The sequence below is a fragment of the Leptidea sinapis genome, chromosome 27, assembly GCF_905404315.1.
Source record: "Leptidea sinapis chromosome 27, ilLepSina1.1, whole genome shotgun sequence".
Classification (NCBI taxonomy): domain Eukaryota; kingdom Metazoa; phylum Arthropoda; class Insecta; order Lepidoptera; family Pieridae; genus Leptidea; species Leptidea sinapis.
Genome location: NC_066291.1, coordinates 6,798,153 through 6,812,198, shown reverse-complemented (window position 1 = coordinate 6,812,198; position 14,046 = coordinate 6,798,153). Strand labels below are relative to the sequence as shown.

The 14,046-nt window shown below is 35.3% G+C and overlaps 1 protein-coding gene across 2 annotated transcripts in view; it reads left to right on the top strand.

Moving 5' to 3' along the window:
* The window catches only part of LOC126972835 (homocysteine S-methyltransferase-like), a 57,441-nt gene that overhangs the window by 6,052 nt on the left and 37,343 nt on the right, over nucleotides 1-14,046 (top strand). The window contains exons 2-3 of one of the 2 annotated variants that reach the window (XM_050819925.1): nucleotides 2,281-2,337; nucleotides 12,215-12,409. In XM_050819925.1, the coding sequence (XP_050675882.1) occupies nucleotides 2,334-2,337; nucleotides 12,215-12,409 (199 nt within the window). In that variant the 5' untranslated portion in view covers nucleotides 2,281-2,333. The remainder of the gene's footprint in view (nucleotides 1-2,280; nucleotides 2,338-12,214; nucleotides 12,410-14,046) is intronic. The other variant, XM_050819926.1, reaches the window with a different exon arrangement.

Genomic DNA, 14,046 nt, shown 5'->3' with positions numbered 1-14,046 from the left:
ACTCTGGGTTCGTCAACGTTTTCTTTAATGGACACTTTTACAATGCGTATTCCGGTCGTATCTTTAATCTCTGTCGGAAAGCATTTAGAGTTAATGTAACTTACACCATTGAAACTCGCTTTTATGTACCCCAATTTAAGTGTCTGTAAGAAATATTTCAAAGGTTTCGTGTATGGATACCTAGGCTGTCTAAAATTTTATAAAGAAAATGACAGAGCTTTGGTCAAACGGATGTACTTTCTTGTATGGCTCAAGTAAAGCTGAGTTTTGAAATTAAATTGATTTACATTTGTATAATCCACATAATGCCTACAGTTTGTTGGCCACGGCTCATACCAAATGTAACATTACCGATAGCTAGAAAAAAATAATAATAATGACCACAGAACAGTTAACTTGTTCTGTGATAATGACACACTCTTACACAAAATATCTTGCCTCAAACTAGCCTGTACTATGGGTGCCAGACAACAATTTATTATACAATATACTCACTTAAACATACATAAATACAAATAAGCATCTATGACTTGGAAACAAACATTCATTTCAAATCATCAATGAGTCGGCAGATAACGGTCATACAAAAATAAGTAAGGTCACAGACAAGAGTTCAGGATATTATTATGAAAAAATTAACTAGATGGCTGTGTTAGAAACCACAGCACACAACACTGAAAGACATGAAAAGACATTGAAGACACTTAAGACTCAAAGAGTTTGGTAAAAATACTTTAAGAAGTTGGTCGTCTTAAGCAGAGACTAGTAGTACCGTCTTACTGGTCACTGTAGACTAAACAACCATATAGATTGAAAGTATAAAATACCTGGGAACTCCTTTATAGTCAGCCAAAATACTAATATTAATATAAGTATCAATTCACATTACACGCTAGAAGTATTAAATTAGTCCATAAGAAAAGTTGGCAATGAAAGATTTAGTAAACGTAGAAAGTATGCAATATGTGAATTCAATTGTATTTTTATAAATATATTGGCGGGAATCCAATAATGCGCGACGTACATACGTAGTTTGATCGGAGCAACATTTCTTCGCTACTAAACATTTCACTACCGATGCGCTCGTCAACAACTATGTCTATCATATTATTATATATAACTAGCTGACCTATTTTTTTTTTAATTTATTTAGTGTCACGGGATGCAAGTCCATAGGCCCTAGCTGATCTAGCAAACGTTGTGTTGCCATATAAAGTAATAAAAATATTAAATAATTTAAATTTTTGGGATATAAAAAATAGATGACGACCGATTCTCAGACCCACCAAATATATTGTAATGCAATATAAAATTTATCATGCTACAATAATCATTAAGTATATTCGATTGCGATCTTGCAACTCAATTGCGTATCTGTGGATGGAATAGAATAATAGGTGTTGATTGTAGACGGGTGAAAATTTGAAGTTGTATGTATTTTTAATGCTGAATCATAATAATAATAAAAATATGTTTGAGTATTTTTGTTGCATAACTTTACATATATTGTAATTGAAATGATTTGTAAAACGAAGAAAATGTAAATGTTGATTTTAAAGAGTGGCAATAAGTTTCTTGCCACCTGTTCTCATTAGCTCCCGTCCCTTTACGAAGTGGCGGTAAATTCAATTAGAAAAATATTATTAGCTCTTACGATTCATACTTAAGTGTCATATCCGTGACCTACGTGAATAAAGCTATTTTGATTTGATCTGATGTTGGACGATGTGTATTTAAATAAACCCGCCGGACCGGTTCTTGTATGAATTTGATGTCGGCCAATGAGCTCTACTCTTTGTTATAAATATATAAAACACATACAAAGTGATTTATATAGATACTATTTGGTGAAATAATTTTAAAGATAGGTGAAGTAGGTTTCACCAAATCCTTCTCTTTATAATATTAGTAGCTTTATGTCATTGATGATTATATTATAACATCTTACATATTATTACGTATGGCCATCAGAGTGCCAAGTGTGAGATTTTTTACATTTTCGACCGCGTAAAAGTTATCTACGATTTGTGTGGCGTCTATGATGTTTTCCTGTACTTTCACTAGATGGCGCTCTTTTGAGACAAATAAAAATGCGTCTATTTTTTATGAGTTATTTTTATTTTAGGCAGTCAAGCTATTTGGATGAGCAATGCTAGTAAATATCTACGTAAATACTTATTTTTGTTTCATATTTAGTACGTCTTGGCGGCGTTTAAAATTAAGTGTTATTTGTAGGTTGCCAGGTCCAGAGCTATTTTGACCTACCATTTTTCTTTACAGTTAAACAAGTTTTACCAGTGGGAGGCTCCTTTGCACAGGAAGCCGCCTAGATTATGGGTAGGTACTACAACGGCGCCTTTTTCTGCCGTGAAGCAGTAATGTCTAAACATTACTGTGTTTCAGTCTGAAGGGCGCCGTGGCTAGTGAAATTACTGGTCAAATGAGACCTAACATCTTATGTCTCAAGGTGACGAGCGCTATTGTGGTGTTGCTCAGAATTTGAGTTTTTGAGAGGTAAGGCGTATCAATTACCATCAGCTGAACGTCCTGCTCGTCTCGTCCCTTATTTTCATTAAAACAAAAAGTTTTATCTCGCCATGACGCTTTTGTTTAGTACCAAACTCAGAAGAGCTTCTTAAAGCTTATACTTTTTTGTGTAGGTTTATTTTTTCATAAAAAAAAATCAATAACGAGGTTTGTAAGCATATAAACTGTTTGCGTCTGTTAAAATGTTACGTTTTCCATGCAAGAAGTTTTCTCGAAATTATGAACATACCTATATCAGATCTAGGCATTTTCGTTAAATGAGCTCATATCCTTAAGTGCGAAGTCGAAGACCTGCTATCAAGTGAGCCCTATGCGGGTCAATAAATCACTGATATAATTAAGTATCAAACGTACCTCTGCACCTGGTGTACTCTATACTAAAGCCACATTTCCATTTGAATGTCATATAAGCGCAGGTGTTTTCCAGGCCGCTTAAAATATCATTTCCTCTAAAACAATATTTCATTGGCAAAAAATGTTCCAACATTTCAGCGCCTTCCAACTTTTGCATAGAGATTTATGTTTAATTACACGTCTGTAGCATCATCCTTACTGGAGGAATTTGAAATTTAGCATTTTAGTGGAGGATTTTACAATTTCATTTGACCACATTATTAATATTATTTTATGTACAATTTATTCAAACAAAACAAATCTTATAACTATATTTACAATACTATGACTACATAAAATTAAAACTATCATTGCGTGGAAGCGTACCTAAAATACTGGCAGCATTTCCGCGTTGGATAGCTAGGCTGATCCGTTGACCGAGATAGCTGCCGGCGCTTAGGTTATTAGTTAAAGTTATTGTGTCTAATATTGACTTCGGTTAATACTAGCACGGACAGTCAAATCATTTGACCACATTATTAATATTGGATGGGCGCTTTCTTCTAAAATTATTGTGTGAAATATTGACTTCGGTTAATACGAGCACGGACAATCAAATCATTTGACCACATTATTAATATTGGATGGGCGCTTTCTTCTAAAATTATTGTGTGAAATATTGACTTCGGTTAATACGAGCACGGACAGTCAAATCATTTGACCACATTATTAATATTGGATGGGCGCTTTCTTTTAAAATTATTGTGTGAAATATTGACTTCGGTTAATACGAGCACGGACAGTCAAATCATTTGACCACATTATTAATATTGGATGGGCGCTTTCTTTTAAAATTATTGTGTGAAATATTGACTTCGGTTAATACGAGCACGGACAGTCAAATCATTTGACCACATTATTAATATTGGATGGGCGCTTTCTTTTAAAATTATTGTGTGAAATATTGACTTCGGTTAATACTAGCACGGACAGTCAAATCATTTGACCACATTATTAATATTGGATGGGCGCTTTCTTCTAAAATTATTGTGTGAAATATTGACTTCGGTTAATACGAGCACGGACAATCAAATCATTTGACCACATTATTAATATTGGATGGGCGCTTTCTTTTAAAATTATTGTGTGAAATATTGACTTCGGTTAATACGAGCACGGACAGTCAAATCATTTGACCACATTATTAATATTGGATGGGCGCTTTCTTTTAAAATTATTGTGTGAAATATTGACTTCGGTTAATACGAGCACGGACAGTCAAATCATTTGACCACATTATTAATATTGGATGGGCGCTTTCTTTTAAAATTATTGTGTGAAATATTGACTTCGGTTAATACGAGCACGGACAGTCAAATCATTTGACCACATTATTAATATTGGATGGGCGCTTTCTTTTAAAATTATTGTGTGAAATATTGACTTCGGTTAATACGAGCACGGACAGTCAAATCATTTGACCACAATATTAATATTGGATGGGCGCTTTCTTTTAAAATTATTGTGTAAAATATTGACTTCGCTTAATACGAGCAAGGACAGTCAAATCATTTGACCACATTATTAATATTGGATGGGCGCTTTCTTTTAAAATGATTGTGTGAAATATTGACTTCGGTTAATACGAGCACGGACAGTCAAATCGTTTGACCACATTATTAATATTGGATGGGCGCTTTCTTTTAAAATGATTGTGTGAAATATTGACTTCGGTTAATACGAGCACGGACAGTCAAATCGTTTGACCACATTATTAATATTGGATGGGCGCTTTCTTTTAAAATTATTGTGTGAAATATTGACTTCGGTTAATACTAGTACCTGGATAATCAATTTCATTCGACCACATTGTTAATATTGGATGGGCGCCTTCTTCTTTGGCCTGAGTTGATCATCATCGGATTGGTATATTCTGAATTTCAATAAGTGATTTTATCGTATTTCTAAATTTTTTAACATAAGGCACTTACCGCTGCAATATTTATTTATATAAAGGTACCGCTGGCAACGCACCTGTAATTTCTCTGTTGTTGCAAGAGAATGTTGGCGGCGGTGATCACTTAACATCCGGCGACCATTACGCTAGTTTGTCCTCATCCTCCATAAATAATAGATGATCCTGGCTGAGCGCCGCTCAACTAGTGGACGGTGGTCAGAAACACTCTGACAGTGTGGCAAACGGGACAGGCCGCACTCATATAGTCGTAAACCTATTATAACAATATTCGCTTCCAGTTTCTAACTCTTAACGCTTCTCATTCAAAGCTTGCGGTGGACTAGTGCCTTATAGAACACATGCTTGATGATTGCTGATACTCAGCTTGAGATCTATAGAGTGAACATAGACTTTTCTCAGACTTTACTGACTTAAAACTTTGCTGATTGTGATAAAATGCGAACTTAAGTGTACAACACTTCGGCTGTCTTAGATTTAGCTAAGTATAATTTCAGCTGTCCACAAAAATGTTCAAATGAACACAAAAACTAAATAAAAGAATATGCCAAGGTTACACTCAGCTATGGTTTACGTGAGCTAAGTCTGAAAGAGGCCTGGCGAGCGCGACAGGCGCAAATACACTGGCCTGCAAAAGTAAGTATCACACTTTACAAATTATTTTTTTTTCTTAACTATAGAAGGTAGAGATTTAAGATTAAAAACGTTTTGTTACAAATTTTATAGGCTTTAATTCTTAGAAACTAAAATTATACATTAGTAACATTTTTAACTTAAAAAAGGTAAAACAATGAAAATAGACATTTTTAGTTTAGTGTAGAAAAAATCAACTAAAATGTATTACATGTTATTTAATTTTTAATAACTGGGATTGCCTCCTCGAGCTCTGATTACAGCTTCGAGCCGGTTCGCCATACTGAACACTAGGTTTCGGAGCCGATATTGGGGAATATTCTCCCTTTTCTTCTACCAGGGCCTGCTTTAGTGCCCTGAGGGTAGTAGGTGGTGGTCTGCGATTTCTGACTAGCCTCCCAAGCTCATCCCAGGCGTGTTCAATCGGGTTGAGATCAGGACTTCTTGATGGCCAAGCCATCACGCTGATACCGACCTCCTGAATATACTCTTGTACGATATGAGCCGTGTGTGGCCGGGCATTATCATGCATCAGCATCGATCCATCACCCATATTTGCTAAATACGGCCCTGCTTACTCATTGAAAATCTCTTGAGCATATCTTTGCCCAGTGAGGGTGCCATTTTCTATGGCTACTAGCTCTGTGCGACCTTCTGAAGATATGCCAGCCCATACGTGTACACTGCCTCCACCGTATTGGACTCTTTCTGAGATGCAGGCTTGAAGGTATCGCTCACCAGGTCGCCTGTAAATACTTCGCCTTCCATCAGAAGTGTGAAGGAAGAATCGAGACTCATCTGCAAACAAAATTCTTGACCATTCTTCTTCATCCCACTGCATGTGTTCACGGGCGTATCGCAGTCTCGCTACTCGATGCTGTCTCTCGAGTTTTGGGCCACTCGCTGATCTTCGGGGTTTCAAATTTGCTTCAGCAAGTCTTTTTCTCACTGTACTGTCACTAATGTAGTCCCTCCGGGTCTGAAGTAGCTGTTGCTGGACTTCAACTGCATTTTGGTGGCAATTTCTTAACACAGTGGAAATAATAAAACGATCTTCTCAGGCACTGGTACACCTGGGTCTGCCATTACAAGGTCTCCTCAGATGGTGTCCAGTCTCTTCGTACCTTCGCTTTACCTTCTGGACCGTTCGTACCGTCACACCCACCATTCTTGCAGTGCGACGCATACATCAGTATGCATCAGCCTAGTTCCAGAAAAGCCATGATCCTAGCACATTCTTCAACTGAAAGAGGCATGATAAATAAATGTTATGTGCTTTTTAGCATAAATTTTTAAAACAAGACCCATCGATCTTGAAAAAAATTTAAAACAGAAAGAAAAATGTGAATGGTAAAATTGTAATTCGGAAACGTCCACTTTGAAAAAGGAATGGTTTTGTTTTTGAAGTTTTTTTCAGCCAATTTTTAAAAGAAGTAAGTAGTAGTAGTTTAAGTTTTTATGTACAAAATTAAATTCTCTCTGAAGTCCTTTTTATTTCGAAAGTATATCTTGTGAACTTAAAACGTTATCCCAATTTTAAAAGTGTGATACTTACTTTTGAAGGCCATTGTAGTTACCGGCGGACACTTAGCGGTCGTCATGCGTTGGCGCGCAGTACAATAAAGTCAAATATTTGTATTTAAGTGGGTCGTAATTAATATATGAACACTATCACCGATTCGTAAAGCTGTTTCGTGTCGCGTAATATTTAATTATAACAATCGGTAGCCACAGAATCAAAGAAATTGTTACGTTGAGTAAATCATGGCGCCTGTTGGATTCTTGGAGGGGCCAAGCGCCCCCTTTTGACGGTCGTATTACATTTCAATCGAAAGCTCTCGTGTCAGGTGGGTCTCATCTATCGATTGCCTAACGGCCGTTCCCAATATACTATCTACACAGAGATAAATTACTACCTTCTACTGTCAGTAATTAGCAGACAATAATCTGAAGCTCTCAAAATGTACTCGATAACTCATTCTTATCGCCTTATATTGGGACGCGTGAATTGCAATTTCCACACAAACTTCTATTGCTGGTAAGCTATACGTCATCCCATTGACAGACAATGTGTACGGATAAGGTATGTTACCATCGATAAGTTTATTCTTATACAGTTTATTGGGTTTATTACGCCGGATATACCTAGTTATGTGGAGATAATACCTACAGCATGCTATACTAAAAAGTATATAATTAATGATAATAAATATTAAAAATTAGTTAATTTGATAAAGTTCAATACTTAAATCAAAAATTAATGATCATATACATATGAAAAGCGCTTGACGAAAGAATTCTAATGATAGGTACCCATAAAATAATACATGAAAGATTTGAGGGTGCCAGGACGTAAAATAAAGAAGATGTCCTATATAAAATTTTCGCTCTTTGAAATAATATACTATGTGACTATACCATAAAAATCAGAAGAATCTTATTGTTTAAAGTTATTATGTCTGATGCAGTCAATAATTCGCTCAATGAAAATGTATATTTCATTGTGTCTCCACGTATGTAATAATATTTATTATTATTTTACCAGTAGGAGGCTCTTGTGCACAGGATGCAGGCTAGGTTATGGGTACCACAACGCCACCTATTTCTGCCATGAAGCAGTAATGTGTAAGCATTATTGCGTTTCGGTCTCAAGGGCGCCGTAGCTAGTGAAATTACAGGGCAAGTGCGACTTAACATCTTATGTCTCAAGGTGACGAGCGCAATTGTACTGCTGCTCAGAATTGTATGGTTTTTCAAGAATCCTGAGCCACACTGCATAGTAATGGACAGGGCGTATGAATCACCATCAGCTGAACATCTCGTACCTTATTTTCGTAAAAAAATATTACAAATTGAGGGTCCTTACTATCGTTACTTCATATGTATTCAAGCAATTTTGTATGTATGGCCTTAACATACTATATTTTAATTTCAGAATGGTAATTAAATCCTATACATGCTTTTTAAATCCAACAATAGGCCTTAGGTATACGTGACAGATAAATGATGCTGTATGGAGCTTCTGAAACAAGAAAGAGTCACCGCTGAGCTTTATTCATTGCTTCTGTACGTAATTACGAGACGACGTGTTCCGGCGACGAACCGCCACGTCACTCGTCAGTGCAGCCCGCATGTACATTATAATTTATAAACGGCATTGTCTCCGTCTCCATTTTGCGTCTCATTCACAAGATTCTAAAGTATGTTATCAAATTAATTACGTTATCTTGTTTAAAATATGTAATTTTATTTTTCATCAACAATTTGTTTATGACGTTATTGGAAAAAGATTTTCCGTCACGTGGGAATAAAGCGGTATGTCCGGGTCCGTTTTGCGCAGTTAGAATATTAATCTTAATTAAATAATACTAGCTGACCCAGCAAACGTTGTATTGTCGATATTAAAATCGCGATACAAAAGTAACTGTTGATCGTAGATGGGTGAAAATTGGAAGTTGTAGGTATGTATTTTTTAATGCTTACTCATAATCAAACAAATTTAAAATAAAATGTCATAAAAATTAAAAAAAAAATGCGTGTAATACCCTTAACATTTAGGGGGATGAAAAATAGATGTTATCCGATTCTCAGACCTACCCAATATGCACTCAAAATTTCATGAGAATCGGTCAAGCCGTTTCCGAGGAGTTCAAAGTTTAACACGATGACACGAGAATTTTATATATTAGATTATATTTTAACGATCGCGGTTAACATGCGGTGTAGCAGTGGACTGGAAGTTACAAGCAGCTTCTTTCTCGGATGAAATCTGCAACATATTGTGATTTTTTTTAAAATTGTGAATTATACTTTTCGATTTTAACCTCTACTTTATAATTTTAACATTAAAAAAAAACAGAAGTGAAAACTTCATAAAATTTGGCTTTAAGATGCTGAGACGAAAGTAAAATTTCGGAAACTGTGGGTTTTAGTCGGTTTGTATTTATTGTGTAGGTTTTAGTGATACAAAGTTTGATAATTATTTTACATTTTATTCGTATATATTAGATATATTTATTCAGACTCAGAGCTTAAATTTTCGATAAATGTAACAAGAGGCTTATGGTAACTCAAGTATGAAATAAATTCTTTGGTCTTAATATGGTCAATATATCTTTGGAATACTGCCTCAATTTCTGTTATTGATCTTGCTGATACAGTTCGACTACTGTACATTTTCAAATTTAATTTGGCGTCCAAAAACTCAATCAACGGAATCGCTGTATCCCATGCAAAATTTACATTAAACCTCTAAACTGCATATAAAGTCCTGGTACATGTTCCTCGGATGACACATGATTTCAACCACTATGATAGACATTACTATCACCGCTACAATATTTATGTTGCCTGGTGTGTATGTAGTAATACGTCGAGAGCATGACGTCAGAATATATTAAGGTATACTCGCGTCATACATAAGAGAATCTCTTCTTCAACTATGATCGCCTGGTACCAAAACACTGTGCTTAGCTAATAATGCTTCCTGATTCTCTCGCCGGCTGAATCCTATATTTATTAATTAAAATAATCATTTATTAATCTTACCTGTTACTTGTTTTTGTCTCTATCGTCACGTTTTTTCGTTTCGTCGACTTTCAAATCGCAACGATGCTTTAGAAGTATTAACTTCAATAATAGAAATAAACAATATATATTTACGGATAAACGATAGAGAAAAGTTGTGCAGACATGACGCACCTTTTTAAGTATTTTTTTTTAATCAAGACAATTAAACCATCTATATTAACATTCAGGGTTAAAGGAGTGAATTATCAGTCATAACCTCACGGTTTTTGTGCGGAGCAAGACGTCCTGTTATGATGACACTTAATGAATGATAAGTGCTATTTAGTACCTACAGATCGTTCACAGTTATTTTGCTTCTCGCTGTTAAGTTGGCCAGCTTTTTTTTATTTATTTCATGGCCATTGGAATTGGCCACCGCAGTTACAAGCGCTGTATCGCCATAAGTGCTGTCATATGATACTAATTGCAGTTGCAATTGCAAAATTAGAGAATATCCTACAATATAAAATAATTTACATAATGATAGTAGGTCAATAATTTATCAAATTAAATAAGTGTTTAATAAGGTACTCGTGACATTAAAACCCTCGCTTCGGCTCGGACAACTCTTTTGAAATTCATACACACCCGTCTATCCCACCACGTTTTCTATACCGTTGTGGGAAATAGTAGAAAACAATTGAAATTATTAAATATGTTTATTTCAACATACTTTCAGCAAATGGCACCATTTTGCAACTGTAGGTACTTTATTTTTGACAAATGTTGATTTAAAAATAATTTAATTTTATGCTAACAACTATTTGAAAATAATTTTGAGAATTCAATACTCAGACTAACAAACTCATCAATTTTTCTTCGTACAAAATGTATCCGATTGTTTAGTATGAAAATTCCTTGCTACTGCTTAATTTAAAACTAAATTGCAAAATTAATGATGGAGCTTGTAATAGAATGTTCGTGATTTTCTTTTACAAGCTGGCGTAAAGGAAATAAACCTGCAAAATTAAATGTTCCAATAATAATTACCTATAACCTCTGAAAGTGCGCGACGGTTAACAACTGTGTTGAAAAATACATTTATTTAATCGAAGTATTTTCGCAGAATTAATTATTACATTTCTGTCATTTCACGGGAAGATCATTTATGCCTTTGCTATTAAACTCCGGTGAATTGTACTTAATAACAGGCATTTTTTCTTGAGAATGTATTTTTACTGTATAAAACCACATGAACAGAGGTTATCACTTGAGGCCAGCTATTTAATTATAAGTAGTTTCGCGAATATGCATTCCTGGTCCTGTAGAATTAAAACGGTTTCGTGAGTCTTATGGCATCATTGAGCCATATAGTTAGGATAGGTTGAGGAGTGGGAGCTGTCTCATAGAGAATTTCATCATGACTGTTCTGAAAGTTCTGTACGATAGCCATCTGCTGTTATTGCTTAACTGTATCTGAAGAGGCTGTCGTGAATGACACTATGAAGTGATCACCAAACAACTACTCTTTGGGCAATTGTTCTTGCATTTGACCTTGAGTCATTACAATGTTCACCTACGATCATCGACGGCAAAAGTGAAAGGGGAATAGAATGTGTGGTGGTATACATTATAGCAGTGACTGAAAGAGAAGGAAGATCTGTCGTTTGTCGCATTGTTAATGGATTTTATGAATTTTAAACTACAGAAAAATATTTTTAAATACGGAGCGAAACATATAACGCACTTAATCTGCATTTACATACGTCAATCCAAAAAAAGCTACGCATTTCATCCCGGCCGCCAAAACAACCATTTCATGCTAATCGCGCCACGCGTTTTGTGGCGGCTTAGCCACTGACGGATTATGTCCCTTTAAATGTTAGTTTGCCATTAAACTTTTTGCCATAAGACTTGTTGTTCTGCCGGAAATCGAGATAAACCGTTTTTTACCCTAAAACCCCCCTTTTCCACTTTCCGACCTCAAATCACCAGTAATTTATTTTTCCTTCCATTTTTGTTATATTCTCGTCCTTTTCCAATGGGTTGCATCCTACTATTATTGTTTTAGGTTTAAAAAATGTAATCGGTATTAAGTGAGACAAACAAGTTAAGACAGACAGATTTAAAATCGTATGAATTGGTTTTTAAAATGGATAATAGTGATCACTTTTGTTCATTTTTATTTTGTTATTTGGCAACTCCTTGTCATTTCAGATATCATCAGTAAGATGTCGCCAGGTAGTGACAATGGGCTGGAGCCGCCCCAGATTGTGGTGCTCGACGGGGGGTTCTCCACGCAGCTGTCCTGCCACGTCGGCCACGTCATCGATGGTGATCCTCTCTGGAGCGCGAGGTTCCTCCACACACACCCGGAGGAGGTGGTCAACACCCACATTGACTTCTTAAGAGGTAAGTCAACAATATTAGGGCGACCTCTAACTTGAAAACGAAGTTATACAATGAAGCTAATACAAAATGTGTACAGTAAGATTTAAGTAAATAGTACATTACGATACAAGTGCGCAAAGTATGTCGTTCCCGCACGTGCGAGGTGAGTGCAGGATGACCTACGTGCGCACGACTATCGTATACTATTTTTCCTATTAAGTTGCGCAAAGTTCGACCACTATAATTATTTTCAAACATTCCCGCACGCTTACCACATTCCCGCACGCTCTGCTACATTCCCACACGCTCGAATCAACGCGTGGAAAAGTGGTACATTGCGTACGCAAATGCATGCGTAAAATCGAACTTTGCGCACGATAATAGGAAAAAATAATAATTTGTTCGTTCGTGAAATAAGATATAGCGCCGTCGTAAGTTACTTTGTATTTGATGGCGACTGACATTTGTTGTACTATTATGATAATATAATTGTATATTCTGACAGAATATAAAATCTATTAACTATTTGTTAACATAATAATTATTTATGCAAATAATGTTTATTACTAGATTAAGGACTGGTCTCCGCTGCGCTCCAACTAGATACCGCAGGTGTAGTCGATAAGTGCGGCAACTAATACTACGCCCAAGTGGGCGTACTCGAGCCAGTCTTGAACAATATGTGACGTTGACGTGCCAGATGTTCTCCTAAACTTTGCTATTAATTGAAACTAAAATGTCGAATTGCGTAGTAAAACTTTGTAACATTGTTTCTAATAGTGATATTGAGTGTCAAGTTGCCACGCACACAATCATCTAATAGTTGCCGTATTAAAAAAGCTCTTTTCTTAGGTAGTGCGGTATCTAGTTGGATTTAATCCTTAATGTAATGTTTATTACGTATACTTAGGTCAGAGATTGTCTTATAATCTGTTTCCGTGCTTAATTCTAGGTTAAGTAAGTTAGATATCAAGTTATAGTTCTCTCCTTTAGAAAATTGTAGTATATGAAAATACGTAGGTATAACAAAATATCTGTTTATTGTTATCAACATGCAAAATATCCAAAATATTCTATGTAAATTTAATTTTTTCACTAAAACATACAGCAAATGGTGCTCGCATGGCACAATATTATTCCTAAACACCCTCTAAGCCAAAATTGAGTTATTAAAATATTTCTCCTAAACAAACAGTCATTTATTATATTAGCTGAGAAACATTTATTAGGTTATAGACCCACAGTTTCCTAGATTTTTAAAAACTAAATCTTTAATTATTTTATATAACACAAATTCTTAATTGTAAAGATAAGTTTTGAAGAGTTACCTTTTATTATTAGTTTTATTTTGTTAATTTAAAGCAGATACTTTTATAATAATTATAAACTTTCAAGTATCTTTTTAGCAATACATTCGAAATGGTTTATTTAAAGCATACCGCACTGTCACTCGACATATTCTCAAAATCGTCCAACGTGCCGCATTCCACACCTTTATAATATATCATTTCCAGGATTAGATATTTTATATCTAACCAAAAATAAATTCATCCAAAATGTTAAATATATCAAACTATTACCACAGTCAAAATAACTAATGTTGTGATTACATTTTCGTCTATAAAACTCTCATCATAATACCCAAATGCCCCACATAA